This window comes from Protopterus annectens, chromosome 4.part1 (assembly GCF_019279795.1).
Source record: "Protopterus annectens isolate FY-2018-M chromosome 4.part1, PAN1.0, whole genome shotgun sequence".
Lineage (NCBI taxonomy): Eukaryota > Metazoa > Chordata > Ceratodontiformes > Protopteridae > Protopterus > Protopterus annectens.
In genome coordinates, this window is record NC_056734.1 from 191,781,147 (window position 1) to 191,808,000 (window position 26,854).

A 26,854-nucleotide genomic window follows, 5' to 3' on the forward strand; every position below is an offset into this window, starting at 1 on the left:
GACGTTACCTATGCCTGACCTGTAAAGGATTCTCTGATCCCACTCAGATGGACATGTTGCATATCTGCAAAACAAATAGTGGGTCTATATTATATAATCAAACTTTCAAAACTTCGAATCCCATATGTTCGACAACATATGATCGAAGTTCGAAAGTTTGAATATATAATAAAAAACAAAAAACAAAAAAAGACTTACCTTAACGGTGCACCCCCCCTACTTAAATATACCAACTCCGAGATCGCACTTCAGTGCAGAAAAGGGAAATTCTCCCATTCTGCACTGAAAGGCACTGTTATGCTTAACCTTTAAACACTTGAAATGTCGATCATATGGTGTCGACCATATGATGTTCGGCATTTCAAGCGTTCGAGGTTCTAATAGGAACCCCAAATAGTATCACAATTGCATTATCTAGGAATATAATACTCACCTGCAAAATAAATAGGACATGCTGGAGGGACAGGTATCTGTCTCAGAGAATACCCCTTCTCTAGAACAGGCTTTTTATTCATGTCAGGCAAAGCTCTTCCCTAACCCAATTCAAGAATAATTTCGACAAGTGGATGGGGAATCAGAAGTTTACCCCTGGCCTGGCATCTTCAGTTTCTAATGGATACAGGCAGCCTCTAAATGCCTGACCACCCACACCCAAGTCTATATGTAAACCATAAAACAATCCAAGAGTATCAGCCTGACAGATACATTTGGGAAGCAAAGTTACATGTAAAATGGACCCCAGGGGTCATTAGCTTAGCAATTACCTATGAATCCAAAAATAACCTGTCTCCCCTAAAACAACCCCCAAATGCAAAACTGTACTTTGTTTAAAAAATAATAATAATAATAAAAGCAAAACACAGTCGACCCCGGGAATTAATTAAACTTCCTAGTGTGAGTCATATGGTTCACACTAGAAAGGCCCTTCCCATGCATTGCACTCATTTCAGATTCAGGAACATACTAGTTGTAATGAAGTAGGACCTCATTACTGGCTTATTTGCATTTTTCCCAACTCAATGATACTACAGTGACATGCAGATCATGGCTGATCAGCACATTGCATAGTAACCTGCTGCTCATGTAGGCAGTGAAATCTCCCCTCTAGTCACTCACTCTGTGTCACGCACACACACACACACACACACACACACACACACACACACACACACACACACACACACACACACACACACACACACACACACACATGCACACACACGCAAACACACATATACACACACAAACACATATGCACACACCATGGTCCCCATACCTATTCCTACACTCCTGTGCTTCTGACCATCACCATAATACTTTAGTGCAATTAATGCACATATGTATTAGGCCCTGGTGTCTAGTGTATCCCACCACACCAGATCATTGTTACACTGTCAGTGCCATTATGGCATTTTAAGGAGTTATCCCTGGTGGTCCTCCCATCACCTTTATGAAGTATGTGCCATTATGGGACTTATCCCTGGTATCTAGAGGCTCCCCCATCCTCATTTTGCTGGGTTGTGCCTTAGGGCCTTTACAGAGTAATCCTTGTTGTCTAGTGTATCCCCTTACCCCAATCCCCAATGCAATGTTGCTGCCATTATGGCAATTAAAGCATTCCCCGGTGTGTACTGTATCCCTCTGTAGCAACATTTGGTGCCATCATGACACTTAAAGCATTTCCTGGTGTCTAGTGTATTCCTCCACCCCCTAGTCCTCATAGTAAAGCTGGTACCATCAGGCTTAAAGCATTCCCCGGTGTCTACCGTTTCCCCCAACCCCAAGTCCCATAGTAATAGTGATGTTGGTACTGCACTGTAGGGGGTTTATCCCCCCACCCCCAATCCATATAGTAACATTGGTGCCCATACAAGTCTTAAAATGAAAATCACTGTTGTCCAGGTGTCCCCACGCACCCCTGATCACCCTTAAGATTTATGACACCTCAGTTTGCTGAATACAAAAAGGTACTGCAACATGTACACAGATATGTACAAAAAGTAACCTCCCATACTACCCACATACAAACCTCTCAACTGTACAGATTTCCACAGAATGTCTAGATTTTTGCCTTATATTTTTGGTCCGTTTTTCATAAAATTGTGGCTTTCTGGCAAATTAGTGGCAAATCATTAAAGACTGAAGTTAGAAAATAATGACAGACGTTTGAGTTTTAGACTTCATACCCTTCAGAAAATCCATGCTAATGCAAAATCTGTTATTCTATCAACTTTCTAAGTTTGTAAGAGCAGTATTTAAAAATTCTCCCTATTTGTACAACTTTTTTATGGCTTTGTCCAGATTTCTTACTTTAAGAGGTTGAGAGGTATGCCCACATGTAATCTATACACATAATGTCACCAAAACAAAGCTGTGTACTTGAGTCAGTCCCATAGAAATTAAAATTATTAATATTAAACAACAAATCTTAAATAAGTAACAACTAAAATTAATCACTGTGAGCAAATAACCAATAGGAAAATGACATTAGCAACAAAATTAGCTTTCTTGTAAAACTAACAAAGTCTTAACATAAGCCTTACTACACAACTAAAAAACATAAAAAATGAACTGATAATGCAACAAATAATGCAAAAAATAAATCAACAGAAAAGTGCCTTAACTAGAGTTGAAAATCACCCTTGGGACTCTTCATTCATAAAAACTGATGGAAGCAAACAAAATTCTTGTCCTGCAGACAGCAAAGTCAACTGATGCAGCCTAATGACATAGAGGGCAAAGAGTAAGTGAAACATAAGAAAAAACAGGAAAAAATCAAATAATTGGAATGTGTCAGGGTCTGGTTTCTATGATAAATGAAATAAATAAAAAAATATTTTTATTTTATTTATTTTACATTTGTTTACCGGGCTAGTCCAACTGGATATATTTCCATTTTCAGCAGAGGCCCGGGGAGAAAAGCTCCACATTGAAGTTAATACAAACAAGTCATTTACATAAAGAAAGTAAGTAGTTAGTAAAATACAAACAGAAATAAGGTTTAATCTAGATTATACTAGTTGAAAATATATATTGGAAAGGACACTTACTCTAATTTTCTTTACAGTACAAGATAGGGGAGTTTATACTTTAGTAAAACATTCATGAAGAGTATAATTGATTAAGTAAGTATAAACCATAGAGAGTTCTATATTAATTCATAACAGAGGCTAATTAACAAGGGTGTTTTAGAGAATGTCTACTCAAGGAGAGTGAGTAGAGAGAGGTAAGAGAGGGTGATTAAGAGAAGAGTAATTAGAAGATTAGTCAGGACTGATGCATGGGCATAGCCAGAGTGTTTTTAGATGTTGTTTGAGCTTTTGTTTAAAGAGGAAGGGTGACGAAGTAGAAGTTAGAGTGGTAGGTAGAAGATTCCAGTATTTACCTATGGTGTTGGAGAAAAGTGAGTCACCTGCTATGTTATTGGACTTTCTTAACTTCACAAGAAGTTTATTAGAGGAGCGTAAAGAATTTAGGTTAGAATAGGGAGAAATAAGGTCAGACAGTATAGGGGTATTTTTTGGTTGGTAAAATATCCTATGAACAAAGGTAAGTTGGGAGAGTAATAGTGTGTTTTTTAGTTCTAGCCAGTCTAGTTGCTGTAGATTCTGACAGTGGTGAGTTCTAAATGGGTTTCCTGTGGCAAATCTAGCAATGCTATTGTATGCATTTGCTAGTTTAGTGAGGTTATTTTTCTTTAGGTTAGTGTATATGGATGAAGCATAAAGAAGAGTGGAAATAAGATGAGAGTGAGCGAGTGTGATTTTTGGCCTGTGGAGTTAAAAAGGTTTTAATTCTATATAAGGAGCCAAGTTTTCTATTTACGGTTTTAATAGTGTTATTAATGTGATTATCAAAAGTGAGGTTATTGTCAATTGTAATACCTAACAGCTTAGTGGTAGAGTCAGGGGCTATATGTGTGCCATTGTTGGAAGTAATAAAGAAGTCTATGAGGGGAGACTTAATATTAGGCTTGAAGAGCAGGGGTTTGGTTTTATTGGCATTCAAAAGGAGGCAGCATTTCAAGAACCATGCCTCAACTGTGCTAAATACATTCTGTGTTAGGGTTTGTAGTTCAGAGGAGGTATTAGCAGAGCATATGAGTGTTGAGTCGTCTGCATATTGAATACATGTAGCTTGAGGCATTGCTACATGTAAGTCATTTATGAATAAAGAAAATAGGAGAGGTCCTAGGATGGAACCCTGTGGGACTCCAAGAGAGACTGGCAGAAGGGATGAAAGTGTATTATCCCAGAGAACTGCCTGTTGCCTGTTATTAAGGTAGGAAGTGAACCATTGAATAGCTTTGGTATCTAGAGAGAGAGATTCAAGGGTTTTTATGAGCATATTGTGGTTTACCATGTCAAAGGCTTTTGACAGGTCTATAAAGAGTGCTGATGACAGAATACTATTATTACGGTTTCTATTGATACACTCGGTAAAAGATAGGAGAGCTGTTGTAGTGCTATGAAATGGCTTAAAGCCATGTTGGCAGTTGGCTAGTAAGTTATATTGAGTTAAGTGGTGCATTAGCTGATGATGAATACATTTCTCCATAATTTGTGCTAAGGGTGATAAGAGTGCTATAGGCCTGTAGTTAGAATAGTCATTTGAGCTACCTCCTTTATGTAAAGGGATTATGTGGGAAATTTTCCAGATAGCAGGGATGGTTCCTTCATTGATGGTTCTGTTTATAAGTAGGGATATGGGATAAGCAACTGCTTCAGCTGCTTTTTGAAGGTATTCAGATGGTAACTGATCTGCAGATGGGGTACAAGGTTTGATGTTTTGGATGAGTTTTAGGATGTAGGAAGTAGAGATGGGTTGTAGTTGGAATATAGGGAGATTAGTAGATGTACAGGTGGGAAGGTTAGATTTGTCTATTGTGAGATGACTTGCTAGTGAATTAATGGTGTCTGTGAAAAAGGAGTTAAAGGCATTGGCAGTTTGATGTGAGGTATTCTTTTCGGCCCCTGAAGGTGAAGGTGTACTAGAGTGGCCTGGGTGTAGGAGCGAATTTAAGGTTGACCAGAACCTTTTGGGGTTGTTATGATGAGTTTGCTGTAGTTTACAGTAATAGTTCTTTTTATCTATAAAAACAGATTTTTTAGTGCTATTTCTTAACTGTCTAAAGGCTTGTTGGTCTGAAGTAGTTTTTGTATTTCTCCATTTAGCCCAAGATTTATTCCTTAGTAATATTTTTTGTCTTGTCTCTTTGGACAGCCAGGGGGCAGGTTTAGATTTAACTCTGATAGATCGTTTTGGAGCATGTTGGTCAAGGATTGATAGGAATTTGGTATTGAAATATGCGCTAGCATCTTCAAGGGTTAGGGTTTTTAGAAGATTCCATTTACAGGCTTTTAGCTCATTTTGGAATAATAATGGGTTGAAGTGTTTCTTGCTAAGTGAAACCCTATAGGTAGGGGTGTAATTAATGTCACTCTTTTGTCTTATGATATAAGTTAAGGAATGATCACTTACATCATCAGGCAAAGTTCCTATTGTATATGTTTGTTGCTGTTTGTTAATAAGAATCCAATCTAAAACACTTTCTTTGTTATTGGGTTTATTGATTCTTGTGGGATTATTGATTATCTGAGTAAAGCCATGAAGATTAATATGAGATGAAGGATTATTTGTATTGATAGAGGACCAATCACAATTAAAGTCTCCTAAAATGATTGTTTCTTGTGGGAAGGAAGAAGATATATGGGAATATAATAAATGGAAGCTAGTATCTCTGGTTTCCCTGTGCTTCATACATTCGCAACGATCACTATTCTTCAGCAGCTGTCTCTGCCGTTAGAATACAGCCAGGTAGTGTTCGTTAGGGACCGTCGCATGTACCAGTTTACTCGCTGGTGTACAATGCTGTAGCGTTTCTGCTTTTTGGCCACACCGCTCTATGCTGAAGTGCCGTTGCAGCCTTTTGGTTTCGGCATAGTAGCTCACAGGGAAATATCTCGCGACCTACACACTGGAACCCCATTATCACAGGCTAATCTTGCCACAACATCAAACATCTTTGACTACTTTGACCATGTCATTAAAAATGTAATAACTTTACTTACATTAGAAGTTGCTGCAACACGTTAACTAAATTCCTGCAGAAATACTGGTTATAGCCACAGTCTTATGAATAACACTGTCAGCTCAATAAGGCACTAACCCAAACCAAAAAACACACATAAAACAAAAACGTTACATCATAGAACCCTAGAAAGTTCATGGCAATTTAGTCTTGTGACCATTTATGCCTTGCTAATACCCACTCTCAGACCATACCCCCCCCCCTCTTGAGGATGGGCAGGCTATCAATGTAGTATTTCTTATAGTGTTTAAACACTAAACACCATAAAACATTACATTAAAATGCATACAAATGGAACTGGGAGAAATGTAATAACTGAAAATATAAACTCTGAATTTCTTAAAAAAACAATTCAATGAAAGCAAACTAAACTATAGCTTTAATTTAAAAAAATTCTGGGTATTGTTAACGGCTTTGCCCTATCCTAAATATACTAATTACATGCTTGCTTAGCCTCAATCAAAACCAGAATGCTGATGTGGCAAATAAACCATGTTTCTCCATATTTTTACTGCTCTGAACCCCACATGATGAACATCCATTTGTAGAACTGTTGACTCAATATCCAGCCACACAGAAGGAAGAACTGACTTACTAAAAGTAAACACAAAAAATGAAGACTACAAAAACTACAAAAATGGGTTGGGAGGGTGGCCTAATGGTTAAAGTGTTTGCCTTACAAACACCAGGTGCAGGGTTTGAGTCTCTCAAGGGATAATTGGCAAGGCTTAAAATGGCCCACAAGGGCAATTAGCCTAGTACTTACCTATGCACCTATGAAATAAAATAACATAAACCAAACTGCAAGTCCAATACAAGATAATTTACTTCCATCTGGTAGAATAGAAATCTTGTGATATTGTGATAGAGACCATCTAGAACTGGAGAAAAATCATGCTCCAACTGTATAGCAGGAAATTGACTTAGCCATTTCCAACAGAAGTGTTCTATATATCTTCATGCACTGCTTGTGTACATGCACAGCATGTGGTGCACTCACAGTATTGGGTCATAGGTTCATAGATGTGTACTAGGCTAATGGCCCTGGAGCCTTTACAAGTCTAGCCCAAAAGAATTGCCAAGACACAGTGCCACCCATGCAGTAGTTCACATGTGCATGCACAGTATCTGGTTATGCAGCATTTCATGTGTATATGCAAAGTACCCAGTCCATGAAGTACTGCATAAATACATGCACAGCACCCAGTTTATAAAGCACTGCACGTGTGTATGCACTGTATATGGCTTATGCAGCTCCACACATGTGAATGCACAGTACTCAGTTCATGCAACACTGCATGTATACATGCACAGTACCCTGTTCATGCAGCACTGCACATGTGCATGCACAGAGGTCAATTCATGCAGCATTTAATGTGTGCTTGCACAGTACCTGGCTCATGCAGCATTGCACGTGAACATGTACAGTACCCAGTTCATAAATCACAGCACATGTACATGCGTAGTATCTGGTCTATGCAGCACTGCACATATGCATGCATAGAACCCCGGTCATGCAGCACTGCATATGTGCATTCAAAGTACCCTGTCCCTGCAGCACTATGCATGTGCATACACAGTATGCAGTTTATGCTACAATACATATATGCATGCACAGTATCCGGTTCATGCAGAACTGCATGTGTGTACATGCAAAGAACCTGGTTCATGTAGTACTGCATGGGAGTGCACACGCACGCATGCACATATGTGTGTGTGTGTGTGTGTGTGTGTGTGTGTGTGTGTGTGTGTGTGTGTGTGTGCGTGTGTGTGCATGCACGCTAGTACAAAGATGAAATTTTCCTAATATATTTCCTGCAATCTATAAACCTAGTAGCATGTGATGTCCAAGGAACTGATGCCCAGCCCTTAAATGTCTGCCCCTCTGACATTCAAATGGCAGAAATCTCTTCCCTTAACAATAAAAAACAAAAAGTAACTCCCAAAATAACGGTTGACTTACAACCTTTTATTTAACAAGAGGATAAGCACTTTTGTGGTTCCTGTACCAAGACTTCATCAAACCAAGATAACAAAAAATACCATTTGAACACGTCAGTCATCTGATCATATGATACTAATTAATGAAATATTTCCAGATGTAGCATATTAAATGAATAAATAAACAAAATTGATGGCTTTTCAAAAACCTTGCTTAAAATAGATCATAAAAATGAATACTTGAAAAGCAGTAATTTGCTTGAGTTTAAAATAACTTATACAATTCAGATAATAGGCTTTCCAAAAAGTGCTAGAATTGAGAAAAATGGCCAAAAGGTGCCAGCAATAAATGAACACTAATATTAATAAAAATCATACTACCTCTCACTCCAATGATTTAAGTATCAGGATACTCTTAAAATTCAAATAGTCATCCAAGTCATTGGGGGTGACCTGCATCCAGCTTGAGTTGTATTCAAGCTCTTTCTTTTTTTTTTTTTTGGATGCTATTAAGGCCACCTCTCCCAATGTCCAACCAATCATGGTATACTCCAAAGAATAAAAACATAGAATTCAAGCACTGCAATGTATGCCAACACAATGTTGTAGCTGTGGCTATGTTTTGAATAGTGTAGTCATGTTAATGTTCATGTTAATGCTTTACAGCAGTTTTCTTGTGATCTTACTGAGTGTCACAAGATAAACAAGTGGCACATGTGTGACAGCCGCACCACTGCAGTCAAATCTCTCCCATGATCATGATTGCCTTATTATAACTAGTCAACATCAGAGAAAAGCCACTGCTGATATACCTACAATATATAGAAAAGCCACGTGGGCATTCATTTACCAGAAAAGTCTGACTGGGCCAAAAGCACCCGTTTTCAGCAGAAGAAATGCTCCAAGTACATAATAATTACATAACAAAAAACCTATCAGAAGCAATAGGTTACCTTGCACATACAATTATTTTTAGAAAGTCAAAACACATCATAAACGTATATTGCTAGCAGTGGGCATCAGTTTTAGCAGACAAAATATAGCATAAGTATATATATATATATATATATATATATATATATATATATATATATATATTGGGATCAGTCAGTTAAGTAGTAATTTCATACATAATAAGAGTGAGTGAGTGAGTGAGTGAGTGAGTGAGTGAGTGAGTGAGTGAGTGAGTGAGTGTGAATTAATGTATGAGGTTAGGTTATAGTAATAGGAAATGTAATAGATCACAAAATGTTAGTCTTGAAGTGCCTAGCCTAAAAAAGGTAAAGCCTAGGATGAGAGAACATAGTGACCAGTAGTAAAACTTAATTATAGGTAAATAATGAGAGAAAAATATGTTAGTAGGGAAGGTTAGTAGATAGTAAAGTAAAGACATAGCAGGGTTCAGAAAGTCTTAGTACATGTTAGTACATACTTATTTCCCCCAAGCTTTTAGTCTCATAGTGTAGTTCCAGTAGAAACTTCAAATTATTCACACCTTTATTAACAGAATGTGAACTATCACCAGCTGTGGATACAAGGTCTGATGTTCCCAACAGAATGTTCCATTATTTTCTTTATCTTCACTTAATGTCAAAGAGTGAATTAGTCTGTAATTAGTTGTTGCTTTTGGTATCCTTACATTTTCCCCAAACCCACCTTAATTTCACTTAAAATAACGGTGGATAAAAAGTTGATGTGTACTTATCTACCTTATTCAAGAATCTTTCTACAAACTTCTAACAACAAATTCATTTTGCAAACATGTTGTCTAAATGAATCAGATATCATTTGTTTCATTTAAATAGTAAGTGAACTACTGGCACATGCACAAGTACCTAAGTTTTCTTTTCTCTCATTATTTACCTATAATTAAGTTTTACTACTGGTCGCTATGTTCTCTCATCCTAGGCTTTACCTTTTTTAGGCTAGGCACTTCAAGACTAACATTTTGTGATCTATTACATTTCCTATTATTATAACCATATACTGCTGTGTCTCCTAGCTCCAGTTGCTAACGTGGACGCTGCCCTCGGTATTTATCCCTCCCTACTGTAGGACTCTACCTAACCTCAGTATCCCGCCCTGAAAGCGGCAATTACAAACTGTTTCTACCTACAAAGGAAAGCGACGGGAAAAGTCCTCATCACTCTCAGTTACTTGCTAAATACAAAGTAACGCTTTAAACAAGACGCTGCCCTCGGTACTTATCCCTCCCTACTCTAGGACTCTACCTAACCTCAGTATCCCGCCCTGAAAGCGGCAATTACAAACTGTATCTACTTACAAAGGAAAGCGACGGGAAAAGTCCTCATCACTCTCAGTTACTTGCTAAATACAAAGTAACGCTTAAACAAGACGCTGCCCTCGGTACTTATCCCTCCCTACTCTAGGACTCTACCTAACCTCAGTATCCCGCCCTGAAAGCGGCAATTACAAACTGTATCTACTTACAAAGGAAAGCGACGGGAAAAGTCCTCATCACTCTCAGTTACTTGCTAAATACAAAGTAACGCTTAAACAAGACGCTGCCCTCGGTATTTATCCCTCCCTACTGTAGGACTCTACCTAACCTCAGTATCCCGCCCTGAAAGCGGCAATTACAAACTGTTTCTACCTACAAAGGAAAGCGACGGGAAAAGTCCTCATCACTCTCAGTTAATTGCTAAATACAAAGTAACGCTTAAACAAGGTACGCGACCTTCAGTTGCGTTTTAAGACCTTATAGGGAATATTCTACATTCGTAGCCTCAACGCTAGCCCTGGGTAAAGGAAAACTGGCAGTAAATTATAAAGCACCCTGTATCACAAACAGTAGTCTTATAGTTTAGTTACCTGAAGCATAGCGTGCTTAGTAGCACTATTTTACCATAGTTTACTGTGTCAGTATAGTTGTAAATCACACGACTTCCATTAGTTTGTTTTTCTTTTTTCTTACCTGGTTTAACATTAAAATTACAAAACCTGGGAAACAGGATTATCCCCCCTCCCACTATTACTGGCTAATGCGAGGTTATTTATAACCCGTTTCTTGGCGCCATTTTACCATATACTGCTGTGTCTCCTAGCCCCAGTTGCTAACGTGGGTATGTACTGCCATTTCAACAGCATATTTAATGGCTTATTACTCTGTATCATTACACTGTTGTTGACTGTTTTTGAAACTTAATATCTGCTCAAAGTAGCGACTTCTGTGATTCTTTAACTATCGAATTTAGTTAAGTGTACTGTGAACTGTTGTGTCATACAAAGTGGTACGCTCTGTTCTATCCTGTGATTCATAACTACCTACGTACACTGGATTGGATTTTATATGTCTAACACTGTCTTTATGATCTAAAGTTGCATAGTAGTGAAACTAAGCTGATGCTATATGTTGCCTATTTGTTTTCAATATCTGTAAAGCTTAAACAGCTACATTATGTTGCCTTTCTAATCTCTCTCCTACAGACGCTGCCCTCGGTACTTATCCCTCCCTACTCTAGGACTCTACCTAACCTCAGTATCCCGCCCTGAAAGCGGCAATTACAAACTGTATCTACTTACAAAGGAAAGCGACGGGAAAAGTCCTCATCACTCTCAGTTACTTGCTAAATACAAAGTAACACTTAAACAAGGTACGCGACCTTCAGTTGCGTTTTAAGACCTTATAGGGAATATTCTACATTCGTAGCCTCAACGCTAGCCCTGGGTAAAGGAAAACTGGCAGTAAATTATAAAGCACCCTGTATCACAAACAGTAGTCTTATAGTTTAGTTACCTGAAGCATAGCGTGCTTAGTAGCACTATTTTACCATAGTTTACTGTGTCAGTATAGTTGTAAATCACACGACTTCCATTAGTTTTGTTTTTCTTTTTTCTTACCTGGTTTTACATTTAAATTACAAAACCTGGGAAACAGGATTATCCCCACTCCGCTCGCCCTCGCTACGCTCGGGCTCGCTCCGCGCCCCACCCTGCCCCCGTATCCCACCCGCCCCCAGTACCCCTACATTTATAGTTAGGTAACCACACCTCCTTATTACTTTACCAGCCATTCACAATCTCTTATAAATTTAGCCCCTCCCCATCCTCCTAAAAGAAGTGAATAAAAATTTTTCTAACCACCACGAATATGGGAAAAATAGCAATCCTGTGCTTTTTACTACCCCTGTTAGTTAGTATTTACCACATTAGTAAATATGAAGACCAACCATATATAGGTTACCATTTCCCCAGAAAACAAACAACAACTTCAGGATCTCAAATTGCTCTTAAATTCCACTACCAGCAGTCCTACCTTTTTAAAACTAGTATCATCCACTACCACCGAAGCAAATTTAACCTTAACTATCATAAAAACAAGCAATCCCAGAAACTAGTACAAAAATTCATAAAACTCCTAGAATATATCAGTAAAAATATCACAAGGGCTGGAGATATCCATCCCAATCCTGGCCCCATATCAACAAGCAACCCGGACTGTCCTGTGAATCCCCCAACGACATCCCATTTGCTACAAATTTTTCACCTAAATATTAGAAGTATCAACAAGAAAGTGCACAATTTACATGCACTCCTAGATACTTACCTACCAGATATAATATGTCTAACTGAAACATGGCTAAAGCCAGAGATCAAAGATAATGAACTCACCCCACCTGGATATAACATATATAGGAATGATAGAAATAAAAAAAAAGGTGGCGGAGTTGCTGCACTCTTTAAAACTAACCTTAACGTTACCATTAATCCTACCCAACCACCGCAATTCTCTAATGCTGAAATACTCGCTTTAAAAATTCACTTGAATAAAGAAAAAAGTATTGACCTAGTTGTTTTATATATCCCTCCCGGGAATAACGCCTATACTTTGGAGAATATATTAAGCTGGCTAATGAATAACTATCCACAAGAAACTATAATTATGAGTGACGTTAACATTGATTGGTACCTATGCTCTAATGATAATAACCCCACTAACATTAACCTTCATGGTTTCTCACAAATTATCACTACATCCACCAGAATGGGTAACTCTAAACAAAAAGAAAGCATTCTTGATTGGATCCTTATAAACAGTCACCCTCATACATATATGTCCGGAACCCTGCCTAATGAAATTAGTGATCACCTTATTACATATATTACTAAAAATAAACCAGACCACTCCACTGTCCCAGTCTATAGATCTGTAAGAAACAAAAAAAACTTTGACCTCATAAAATTTAAAAATGAGCTTCAATCCTGTAACTGGACACCACTCAAATATCTTCCCCTAGATAAAGCAGTAGAACACTTCAATACCACCTTCCTATCCATACTAGATACCCATGCCCCCAAAAGACTCATCAAAACTAAAACAAAGATTGCCCCTTGGCTCTCAACTGAATCCAAACTTAAAATTAAACTCAGAAATAAAGCCTGGAATACCTGGCATACAACCAAATCAATTCTAGACCGCACGAAATTCCAACAACTCAGAAATGTAACGAAAAAAGCCATAGTAACCGACAAAAAAAACTTTTATTGTTTGTTACAGAATAAGCACCAGAATAACCCGCAGAAATTCTGGGCAGGCTTGAATAACCTTCTCCACCCAGGTAAATCATCTACTCCAACTCCTGAAACAGCAATGGCTAAAGACCCCAAAGAAATAGCCAATACCTTCAATACATTCTTTACAAACATCATCAAAACCTTAGCCAACCAACTATCCTCCAACAACCCACCGGTCATGGATAAGTTGCCACAACCTTTAAATACCTTCTTCCTAAAAAGTGTCCCTACATCTTTAATAAGAGCCCTTTTACAGAAACTTAAGCCATCTACCCCCTCTGCAGATCTACTTCCAGCAGAATACCTTCAAAAAGCTGCAGATGTTATAGCCTATCCGGTTTCTATCCTCATTAATCGAACTTTCTCTCAGTCAGAAATACCAAATTTATGGAAAATATCCCACGTGATACCACTCCATAAAGGTGGGACATCCACTGAATTATCTAACTATAGGCCCATTGCTTTAATGTCCCCATTAGCCAAAATTATGGAAAGATGTATGCACAAACAGCTACTCCACTATCTTATCCATAACAACCTCCTAACCAGTTCCCAGCATGGTTTCAGACCCAAACACAGTACCACAACTGCCCTTCTCTCCTTCACTGACACAATAAACCATAACCGTAATGACAAGAAAGTGTCCTCAGTCCTATTTCTTGATCTATCAAAAGCATTTGATATGGTCAACCATCAACTACTCTTGGATACCTTAAAAAATCTCTACCTGGATAACTTGACACTAGATTGGTTTAAAGCCTACCTCTCAGATAGGAAACAAGCAGTATTGTGGCAGAATACTCTCTCCACATTATTACCAAATACCATAGGGGTCCCTCAAGGGTCCATTTTAGGGCCACTTCTTTTCTCGGTCTTCATTAATGATCTCCATACAGTCATTCCCGAGGCCACCTGTATTCAATATGCGGATGACTCAACACTGGTTTGTTCGGAGATATCTCCTGACAGACTACTAACTAAAACCCAAAGTTGCTTCACCAAAGTCGAAAACTGGCTATTAGGCCGACAGTTAATCTTAAATCCAAAAAAAACTAAATTATTAATCTTTCAACCAACCCACAAAAATCATCTTATTGATGTCTCTATAACATCCAAAAATGGTACCATCATCTCCCCAGACCCTCACACGAAATTGCTAGGAGTTACTATTGATAATAAACTGAAATTTGACATGCATATCAACCTAACCATCAAAACAGTAAACAAAAAATTAGGATCGCTATATAGAATTAAAAATTTCCTAACACCAAGTACTAAAGTGACCATTGCCCGAACTCATTTGCTCTCCACCCTTCTTTATTCATCTGCAATATTTACTAATCTTAACAAAACCATACTTGATAAACTATCCAGCTCATATAATCATATAGCTAGATTTGCAGCAGGAACTCCATATAGGACCCATCATTGCACCAACCTAAAAAACCTAAAATGGATTGAACTCCCCAACCTTGTTAGAGTTACCCAACTCACTGAGGTACAAAAAATCCTCAAAAACCCCGACAAATGTCCCTCACTTCAGAACTTAGTCCTTCCATATTCTAATCTTAACAGTCTACGTTCCGCAAACAGACCACTCTTAAAAATGGTCAAAGCTTATAACACAGGAGGAGACGCACTCTTTCAAAACACAGTAGGAAAAGTCTGGAACTCTCTTCCCACCAGTATTCTTTCTATTACCTCTCTACCCCAATTCAAAAAACAACTGTTTCACCACTTTCAGAAGCACTGGCTTTGCCAATGCTCATCTCCTGACTGACAATTCCTAGTCTCTGATATGGATTCCCTTCCTTTAATAAAAAAAAAAAAAAAAAAAAATTCTATGTTCCCCTAAAATTTCTATCCTGTAAAATCTCTACTTGAATTTGCTTTTGTCCTCACTCTTTATTTCTCATACGCATAGCTTACTTCTTTCCCCATGATCAAGAATTTTTTCTCCTTGTTCCTCTCTATCACCTGAACCTCTGAAATTATCTATCTATAGAATAATTCTATGAATGATACTAGGTCACTATCTTATTCTTGCCTCTATCTCATCCCTTTTAAAGTCCTGCCTGAATCTTTTTTATTTACTATGTTAACAACTGAATTTTCAATTTGAGTGTTTGTTGACTATTGACTGTTTAACTCTCTGTATTTTTAAAACTTGGAGCTGTCTGTATTTTGTATAATTATGGAGCTTTTCTCCCCGGGCCTCCGCTGAAAAAGGACATGTATCCAGTCAGATTTTTTCCCGGTTAACAAATGTAAAATAAAAAAAATAAATAAATAATACTGTAAATCTTACAGTTATCCTAGTTTCATCAAAAATAATTCAATATGTAAAATGATGATGGGTTGGGAGGGTGGCCTAATGGTTAAGGTGTTTGCCTTACAAGCACAAGGTGCAGGGTTTGAGTCTCACAAGGGATAACTGGCTAGGCTTAAAATGGCTCGCAAGGGCAGTTAGCTTAGTACTAATCTATGAACCTATGTCAATCATGGTCAAGGAAGTCATTTGACTGCAATGGTGAAGCAGTCATGCATGTGTCCACTTGCTTATCCTGTGACAACTTTACAATGATAAGACCACAAGAAAGCTGTTGGACAGAACTTATGAGCATTAGTTATGCAGCAAAATTGGAATGCATTTCAACTCGTCTAAAATGAAAGTAACTTTACCCCTGGAAATGTTTCTGCACTGCCAGACAGAGAGCTCTGTCACATGCATTACCTACTTATTCCAATTAACTCTGAGGTCACTGCATTGCAGTGCAAAGGGATTATACAACAGCTCTCAGCTATTCATACCATGTAACCATTCGCATCACACTTTCACAAAATGTCAGTCATAAAAAAAAACATACTGCAGTTCGTAGTAATCTTTATTTTTATTTTAATATCTTTCTCCTGAGCCTACAACAAGGGAAACAATGAAGGCAAGCTTGGAAGCAAGTGCTTTGACTTGTCAAAGTGCTCCATTTACCTTTCTGTCTATCATAGTATCTCCTATGTTTCTACTTATGGTTGCACTTTTTATTTGGAAACTGCACCTGACCAAAATGTGGCAGGAGAGTACAGAAAATCCCTTGCAATATTGCGCACAGGAATATTCTGCCAGATTCATGAATGCCTTCACTAAGTGTACAGAAAGAACATCCTTACCACATTTTTGTGCTGTCTATCCAGTCAGAAAGATTATACTAAGTGTACACATTAACCCCCCTTGATATTTAGGGCTGCAAGAAAATCAGTAAGAAAACTAAAATTATGAGGAAGAAGGTGGGAGTTATGCTTGTGTTGTCTAGTCACTCAAAACAGTGCACGCTTAGTGTTGGCATTCAAGAATCTGGCCCAGTTGTCTATCCTACTATGAGATGTTTTATTAAATGCTGCACTGTGAATGAAACTGAATGTTGCCCTCTTCCAAGAAACAAAAAAGTACTGCAGATGAGCTGTATTTCAAAATATTTGACAGCCATAACACTTTACTTTCCATGAGATGTCAAACATCCTGAAAATAATCAGAAAATATACATACAGTATGTAGGGATACTTTATTAAATATATCAAAGCATCTGAACAAATAAAGGCCTGGGCTGATACAGCACTGCACAATTAAGTGAAGTGAAAATTTAATTCAGGCAGCAAAAAACAAAAACCCTAATGGAAGTACACAAATTATTTTTTACAACCACCCCCCCCCCCCCACCCCCACTAGGAGGAATTTGACAGCTGAAGAATATGACTACTGCACGCTATTTCAGGTCATATATACCAATCCAGCAGCAGTGATATGCGAGATGGAAATCTGTTCTGTAATGAGTCAAGTACCTGACTATGGGCAGAGGTATAGGGGGACTGTGAGCATATTGATCATTTCGTATATGGCAGTAGATCGTGTTTATTAACTAATGCGATAATTTGTTTATTCAAAGCAGCAAGCTATGAGTATGAATTATATCAATTGAATCAGCACAGCACTCATACATTAATTTCCATTCTTTTTGCAGATCTAAAGAATGTTGAACTCCATACTATGAACAGTTCGGGTATGTACTACTGCACAGCAAATGGGTTTCCAGCCCCTGACATTAAATGGTATAGTTGTCAAAATTCCTGGTAAGAGAATTTGTGAATTGTTATCCATGAATATTTAATGTCATCTTTGTAGAATTACATTTCACTCAGATGTATGTTTCTTGTTTTGTAACAAATGCATACCTATCATTTCTGTATTAATTTGACAGAATCTAACAAATAAGGACTTCATCCATTTTGATAGCCAGAAAATGAGAAAAAAATCGATCATTATTCATAATTTTAGCTTACTTTAAAACAACGCACTATACAAATATATTTTAAACTCAACATGGTTCTAATTTAGAAACCAGTCTGTGATTTGAGCTATGTGAAGTTGAACTGAAATTAAAGAAAAAACATTGCATTTCACTGATTAATGGCTTCTGATATTGAACTACTTAACTATAGGCCCTGCAGTTCTGCCACCTATATGATTTCACTGAAGCAAAATACCCACATGCACTGGTGTACAAACCAGCAACCACTGTGAAAAAGAATCAAGGCAATATCTGTACTGCTACGCAGGCATGTGCTAGAGAATAATGAATGCTGACTTTTAGTACCCCATGTAATATATATATATATATATATATATATATATATATATATATATATATATATATATATATATTATTTGCCTCCCTGCAGAAATGCAGTAAAATGTGTGTTTGTTAGTTTTGTGTTGCTATAGGTGGATAGGTGGACGGGATGTTATTTTCATGTGATTTGTAGTGTTCGATGTTGTGATATAAAGTTTCAATGTTATGAAATTCAATATTATGAGTTTTAGATGTAGTCTTGATGTTTTGAATTTAGATGTTATGAGTTTTAGATGTTTTGAAGTGTATACATATATATATATATATATATATATATATATATATATATATATATATATATATATATATATATATATATATATATATATATATATATATATATATATATATGTATATACATACACTCGGTGGTGGTGCTGCGGTTGCGTTGTCGCCTCACAGTAAGACGCTGTCCAGTTCGATTCTCAGCTAGAGCATCTTCTGCGTGGAGACATGCAAGAATGGGCATACCTTTGTTGAAGGTTGTGCGGCAGGCCTGGCAAGCCGGTACGTAAAAATCAACTGTCGATCATTAGCGGACCGGAGTTCCGCTGTGGCGACCCCTAACTGGGAAAAGCCGAAAGACACAAACAAACAAACAAATATATATATATTTTATATGCATGCATCATAGCTGTATTTGCATTAATTTTTTAAAGACATATCTTCAGCTGTCTCACTGGACACATGTCTTCTATCAGGTACCCAGTCATTGAGATCTTGATGTAAGGTTATTGAAATGCAGGACAGTAATATTTTCCATTGAGTACTGCCTGCTACCTCTCTACCCCCTGCTGTGCTGGATATCTTAGTCAAGACCCCATGTCAGAACAGTTATTAAATATGTTTGGTCAGGATAGCTTGAAGATTATTGAAGTATTTCTGAAGTGTAAGCCACCATTTATTTGGAAATAAACATGAATGTTTCTTTGTTTAGTTATTTATAATTTAATGACCCTGAGGTCTCTGTGGTCCAATTCCATTTTCACCTGAGGTTTGGGCAGTAACAGACTCCTCAAAAATGGCAAAAAATATCAGACAGAGAAACTAGTACATACCCATCACTACAAAAGACAATCATCGTCAAGTAGCAGCAAAACAACATGATAACATTAAGATTTGGTAAGATAATATTTATTTATTGACATTTGATTAACAGGAAAGTCCAGTTAGGTAGAAGCCCATTTCCAGTGGAGGAACGGAAGAAAAGCTTCAAAGTATTACAAAAATTTTTAAGAACAATACATTTTACAGTCGTTAAAATAATACAAAATACAACTACAGTTTAAATAATTATACCAAATTAGATATAATATAAAAACATTGGTTAAGAATAGGTACAAGTTGTATGATAATGGTTTAATAGTTAGAAAAGTAAAAGGTTTCCACATCCACATCCACATAATACAAACAACAATTGCAATACAACGTGAGAGTAAAGCAGGCTTATGGTATATTTAGAAAGAAAACCAGGGAAGAGAAACTGATAGATGTAAGAAAGTGAGTGAAGAGGGAGAGTAGATGCAAGGTATGATTAGGTATTTGTTCACATTTAGGGATATCGTTTATCTTTGTGTTGAGCAAATACAGAGCCAATTGTTGGCTAGGAAGTCTTTCAGAATAGTTTTCATAGATGGGAGGGAGGTTATTGATCTGATGGATAGTGATAAGGAGTTCCAGGACTTAGCAACATGGTATGAGTACAGACAATGCCCACCAGATTTGATAGGTTTGTGGACAGACAGGAGGTTTTACCCATTGGATCATAATGACCGACTAAAGACATAGCTGTGTAGAATGTTATTTAGTGCTGGACAAGGAGATGGATTATGGGTAATTTTATAAATGGTAAGAAGGTGTGTATATGTTAGTTAGTGCTATACATTGGTGGGTTTTGAAAGGGGTATTTGCTGCATATTTAGCAACTTTGTTTATAGCATTGTTCAAGTTTTGATTTTTGTAATGTCTGAGGGGTGATAAGTATGGGAGAAACATAAAGAAGTGTGGGGAGGAGATACGTAGTGGCAAGTGTAACTTTAGTTGCATCAATGAGAAAGTGTTTGGCTCAATAAAGCATCCCTAGTTTTTAATGAGTTTTTCTTATGCAACTTTGTATATGTAGGCAAATTTAAGATTATCATCCACTGTTATCCCTAATAATTTGCAATGATAAGTGATTTCAATAGTTGTATTATCAAGATAGAGGATTTTAAGTTTTGTTTTTTCATGGGATAGGGATTTGGCGGGAGTAGTAGTTTGTTTTTTTAGGATTGAGCATGAGTTGTGAGTTACATCTCCATGTTTCAGTTGCTGCTACAGTTTCCTGAGTATTTTTTGGAGGTCTGCCATGTTGTCAGATGTGGAAATAAGTGTGGAGTCATCTGTGTACTGTATTTGGAAGGTGTATTGTGTGGATGAGTGGAGCGTATTGGTGAGAATATTAAACAGGGGGAGACCAAGGTTAGAGCCTTGTGGTGCACTACTGATGACTGGGAGGTATAGAGAGAGGGTGGAGTGCTGTTTTACTGACTGATACTTAATGAATGGGTAGGTTTTGAACCATAGAAGGGTGGGGTAAGAGAGACCTAAGGAAGACTTTTGAAGTAGAAGTTTGCTATGACAAACTTGTCGAAGGCTTTAGACAAGTCTAGAAATAAGGAAGAGACTAGTTTGCCATTATTTCTAGCTTTAGTGACAGTATCTACATGGGTTACAAGTGCGAAGGACATAAGCCATTCTGTGTGGGAGATAGGAGTTCTTCTTGCAGGAGAAAGTTTAGCAATTGTTTCTGAATACGTTTCAAGTATTTTGGAGGGGGAGATAACATTGCCATAGATCTAAAGTTAGTAATATCTGCTGAATTTTCTCCTTTGTGCACATAGATAATGTTTAACTTTTTCCAGAGAAAGGGGAACATGGGATTCCTGGATTGACCTACAGTATTTATAAGGATTGAGGCAGGGTAGGCAATACACTCAGTTGCTATTTTAAGTTACTCACCAGAAAGGTCATCAGCTGAAATAGAATATGTTTTGAGTTTGTTTAAGAGTATTTTTTTATAGGCTGCAGGCACAGACTTGAAGGTGAAGGTGAATGTGGTGATATGTGGCTGCTGGGCAGGGTTAGGGTTAGATGTTGGGGAATCCTTGTTTAGAGATGTTATACTATCGTTGAAATAAGAGTTGAATTGTATTGTGATTTTGAGTGATCAGTTATTAGGAGAAAGTTTAGAAATGAATTTATGGCCAGGATGCAAGATTTCTTTAATGGCTGTCCAAAATTTTTTATGGTTGTGTTTACTATTATTCTGAAAGTTCATATAGTATACCTTTTTGTCTTCATTGTTTTGCTTTGTAGTATGATTGGGAAGCATCCTGAAGTTTTCAAGATATTATGGTGTTTTATATTTTTGCCATTCTATCCATGTTTTTTCTCTATCCTGCATTAGCATTCTACTCTTTTTGGATAGTCAAATTGTATCATTTGTTTTTAGTCTCTTCCCTCTAGAGAGTATAATCCTAGTCAGGATATTCAGGAAAGTTGTACTGAATTCATTTTCAGCATCATCTAAAGGGAGGATTTTTAGGAAGCTCCAGTTAATAGATAGTTAAACCTGGAAAGGTTGCATGTTGTTTTAGAAACATGCTGTTTAAGTGTATGTGTGAGATGTCTGGTTGTATAGATTGGAAGATGATCACTGAGACAGTCAAACATTGTACCTGATGTGGTATATTTACTAGTGTCTGATACTAGGATCCAGACAAATAGCGTATTTGAAGTATTGCTATAATGTGTGGTACTACTAATTAGCTATGTGAAACCAAATAAGTTCAAACTAGATGTAGAGGAGATAGTTTATGTCCAACTAATTGACATTCTCATCACCTAGCAGAATTTTTTCTTGTGGAATTGTTATGGATATCTGATGTAGGATGTCTTCAAAGATAGCTGTATTGTCACCAAGAGGGATGTAAAGAACAGGAATACATATTTGTTTACAATTGTTTAGCTTCAGGAAAGTAATAAGAGGCTCTGCTGAATTTAATTTTGGTAGTGGTTTGTTGTACGGGGAAATGTGGTAGTTGGAAAATATTAAGGCATCACTGCCAGCTTTCCTCTTTATATGGTCATTATGGATGACATTAGAGCTGGGAGGTATCATTTTGTCATTGTTTATGCTGAGTTTAAGCCGTGTTTCAGTTACGCGAGAATGTCAGGTTTATTGGGTAATCCAGGTATGGTAATTCAGCAGTTTTATTTCTTATACTGTGGTTGGGAGTTGACCATTGTAAGGATAGAGTAGTGTGCGGAAGAGAATTGTCTTGATGTTTATTGTGATACTTGGGGCCAGGATTAAGGTGAATGTCTCCTCCTAGAAGGATTTTAGTATATTGGGGAATTATTAATACCTGTTTTTAGAGAATATTTTTCCACTTAATTTTGTTTTGGATTGAGTTGAAATGGAGTTAATCAGTTTATATTTGGGGGTAAAAAATGAGGGACATCATTAATAAATTTGGAGAGTGTAGGGAGGAAGTATAAATTACTGGTTGCGACAAAGTTGGAGATATGTTGAGGGCTATTATAGAGTCATAGTAGGATGAGACCCAGTAGCAGAAAAAGAGAGGATAAGCTGAGGAGTAGCATGATTATGTAAATGGATCTGCATGTTATAGTTGGCAGGTGGTGGGGAATTAGGGATCAAGAAGGAAAAAGAAGTTTCAGTTAGAAGGATATTTAGTGGTGGTGGAGTCTGAAAGTTTATAGGGCATATGTAGGAAAGAAGTATTTTCTATGCAGGAAGAGAGCTAAAAAACTAGTGTGAGAATATATAAAAAGTATTAACACTGCTTGTAAAGTTGTCTGGTATTATAAGGATCAGGTGGCTGTCATCCCTTATAATAATCATTTTACAGGTACAGATATAGGACAATTGAAAGTAAGCAAAGTTAAAGCATATATAATACTAGGATTTCAGATTCATAAGTAATTTCTGAACACCAGATTTTAATAGTCTTTTGAACTCATTTACTTTATGAGTTTGTCTATGTTCAGACAAACAGTTGCAGGTAGTGGGCAATCAAAACATTGTAACTTACACTGAGGCTTTGTGGTCCTGGAATAAGTTGCAGTAAGTAATATGGTGCACAGAGCAAAAAGCCTTTTCATGGGGCAAGATTATAAATGTTAAATTTAAGGTATATTTTTAACTTAGAGCCAAAAGTTAACAGGAAAAGTAAAATGGTAGGTATTCTAGCACTTTCAAATAATTTACATAAGAGTGCTTCCCAGAGTGACTCTAAGAGTACTGGTGGATCAGTTGGGTTAACTGAAAGTTTATTTGCTAATGAAGCTCTGTTTAAAACTGAGCAACCTAAGTAAGTATTTAAGAAACAGTAGACTAACACATCTGCAGCTAAAATACTATGTTTTAGATGTAGGAAGAAGTGCAAATTGCTAAACATTGTTTCTTTATTTATGTATTTATTTATTTATTTATTGTTATTTTTATTTTATTTTTTGACTGGATGGGTGAGCTTTTCCTTGCACCCTTTTCAGCCACAACCCAGATGCAGAAGGTGCAGAAGTATAAGCAACAGATTCAAATACTTAACTAGCTGTACCTAAAAATGTGATTTCAAAACAACATACTAGTAATGAAAATGTTAATGTTGTGCCATCAAAATTGTGATTTCTAACCATTATGCTGATAATAGAAACGCACCGAACAAAGTGTAATAAAATAACCTGGAATAGTAAAATCAATATATCTTCTCTGAGCCACAATCAAGTTAGTCAGATATATGATATCAATTGATGGGAAGGAATTGAAGGAACTAGTGTATTCTGGGATAATGAATACACTTATTAGGGAACAATAAGACCAGAGGTTTACACTGCTGGGTGACTTGCCCTGCCACAGTACTTCTTCCACAGTACACACTCACATGCACATGCACACCTATGGCCAATTTATAGTGTCCAATCTACGTACTGCATGTCTTTGGAATGTGGGTGGAAACCAGATTACCCAAAGGAAACCCACCTGGACAGGGAGGACATGCAGACTCTGAACAGAAGGTTCCCCAGCCGAGAAGTGAACCAGGGAACCTCTTGCTGTGAAACGACGACATGTGGAAATAAGAAGGAACATCTGATGATTCATGTAGAAATTCAAACTCTGTTGGGCAAAGAGCTACTTACTACAGCTTTTATGCTTAATTTAACATATGGCTTTAACGATTATCACAAATGGGCAAGACTTCCCTCAGTTCAAGGCACTATGAAAATTATGGGGGGGGGGGGGGGCAGGAATCAGAGTTAGATACTATGTGGGCTGATTATACCCCTAGTAATAATGGAAGGGTGCAGTAACAGCCTGACATACTGATAAAAGAACAGTCCAGATGAAAAGAAAAAGATAGGTGTGGACTCTTCTAAGTGAAATAGAATCTGGCTTTAGTTGAAAGGGCTAGAAGAACCTGCCCGTTATCAGAAATTTCTTACTAAGTCCTGCTAAAAAACTCCAGTCATCAAGTCACTGAAAGAAGTCAGTGCAGAAACTGAAAGGGAAGTACCCATAATACATGATATGGAATCTTGTCTGAATATTCCATCCATTAATGTAATGAAGCATGTCTGTGTGGAGACAGAGATTGAGAGACCCATAGCAATATACCTGCAAGCAGAAGAAAGAGAACCTGATCAGAGTTCTTGGTTTCTCTCTGTAATGTGAAAAACAGAGGTCTGGTCAGAAACAGGAACAGAAACTCAGCAACAGGAACTTAAAGAGAGTGTTACTGAAATAAAGTGAAGGAACTATCAAAACCAAAAGATGAAAAAAAGCCACTGCCATGAGTTCTGTTTTGAAGATGAAGGGATATGACAATAGGAAACTCACATACATATATTCATTTGTGAAGGAGTTATACCCCCTATTTTACATCAATGTAAAACAAGTTTTCTTGACTTAGAAGATGTACATATGTGCAAACAAGCAATACATTTTTTACAAAGTACAGGAGAATGATACATTAAGCATAGCCACAGAAAATATATCCAGAACAGAAGTAGAAACAGATAAGCAGATTGGTCCAATCTCATCCTATTCCCATATATTCAGCTGAGGAATGCCTTGCCATACAGGGAAAGCACAAACGAAGAAAGAAAATCTGAACCAACCATTTGTCCCATAACCTTTTAGAACAGTTACAATAAAACTAGCACATAGCCATATTTTGGGAGAATATCCCAGGCACCCTAACGTTTATGACATCAGGCTAGGTTTTAAGCACTTTTTTTCTAAAGTATAGCCAAACAATCCAATTATGCTGTACTGACAAGGTCACAAAGAGTCCAAAACATGGCATGCCAACAACTAGTGGAGTTTGACTTTATTGGCCTGAATGTACCCATAAACACTTAAAAAAAGTAAAAAGTCATGGACATTCAGAAGCCATGCAGCTAAAACACTGGTATGTCCTTACGGATCATTTTTATATATCCCATGGGCCACCACTACAGAGATTTAAGGTATTACACTGTGAAGATTCTAGGTTGGCTGAGTCCTTCTTGCAGTTTTTACTGAATTTTTTTTGTCTAACCTTTTACCTTTTATTGGATGTGGCTAAGTAAGGCCGAGACAAGATACTTGGCCCTAAAATAAGAATGTGCCACTATTAAGTAGGCACAATATTTGATAGGACATAGCTTCCCCTTGGTAACTGACCATGCACCCCCCCTGCAGTAAACACCATATTGTGTGTGTGGGCGTTATCACTACAGCCTTTTCATGTCACTATTAGAGATAGGTCAAGCAAAAGAATGTGAGTGGCTTATCCTGGTTCAATAACCTATTCCATTCAGAATACACCTGTAGTTCCTGTGATCATAAAGAGGTTGTTGAGACACAGTGGATGTCACAATGTGTCAGAAATGCTGTTTACTGCAGCAGAATGGTGTAAAATATACCATAAGCTATGTTAAGAACTTCATAGCAGCATGGACACCTTGTATACACATTGTATAATATGGTAGTGTTTCATGCAAATGGTCAGAAAACCATTAAATGAAGGATTATGAGTGCACAGTGGCAGAGATGTTTGCTTCTCTTCAGAAATCGATTTTGGGTCTAGAGTGGATTTTCCAGGTGAGCCGTGATCATAACAGACTATGAAGCTCTGAAATGTCAAAAAAGAAAGTCTTGTGAATGTGCTCAAGGAGTAAACAGGAAAACTGCAAGTGGATGTATTTACAGCAGTTCAGCTTGAACTGTTGAAGAAGAACTGCTCCTCTGTTCCTCTTAAGAGACTTTGCTTAAAACACAGCTGTGAATTTGTAAGTTTTGAATTTCTCATCTGTGATTTTCTTAAAAAATACATTGTACAGAACTATGTTTATAATTTTAAATTAATTTTAGGAGGTAAACTTTAATCTTGGATTTCACTGTGAATAATCTACACATAAACTGAACATTGTTTGCATTGTGTTATGAGCAAAATGTGAGGGGACATGATCGAGAGGTTTGTTGTGAAAGGTCCTTTTTTTGCCCTTCAATTGAAGAGTTTGAGGCTGTGGATTGGTTGAATTAGTGTAGGAAACCAAT

General features: G+C 37.3%; 1 protein-coding gene across 1 annotated transcript in view; it reads left to right on the forward strand.

Moving 5' to 3' along the window:
- The window catches only part of LOC122800812 (macrophage colony-stimulating factor 1 receptor-like), an 875,741-nt gene that overhangs the window by 361,249 nt on the left and 487,638 nt on the right, over positions 1-26,854 (forward strand). The window contains exon 7 of the mRNA XM_044070092.1: positions 17,581-17,689. Coding sequence (XP_043926027.1) covers positions 17,581-17,689 — 109 coding nt within the window. The remainder of the gene's footprint in view (positions 1-17,580; positions 17,690-26,854) is intronic.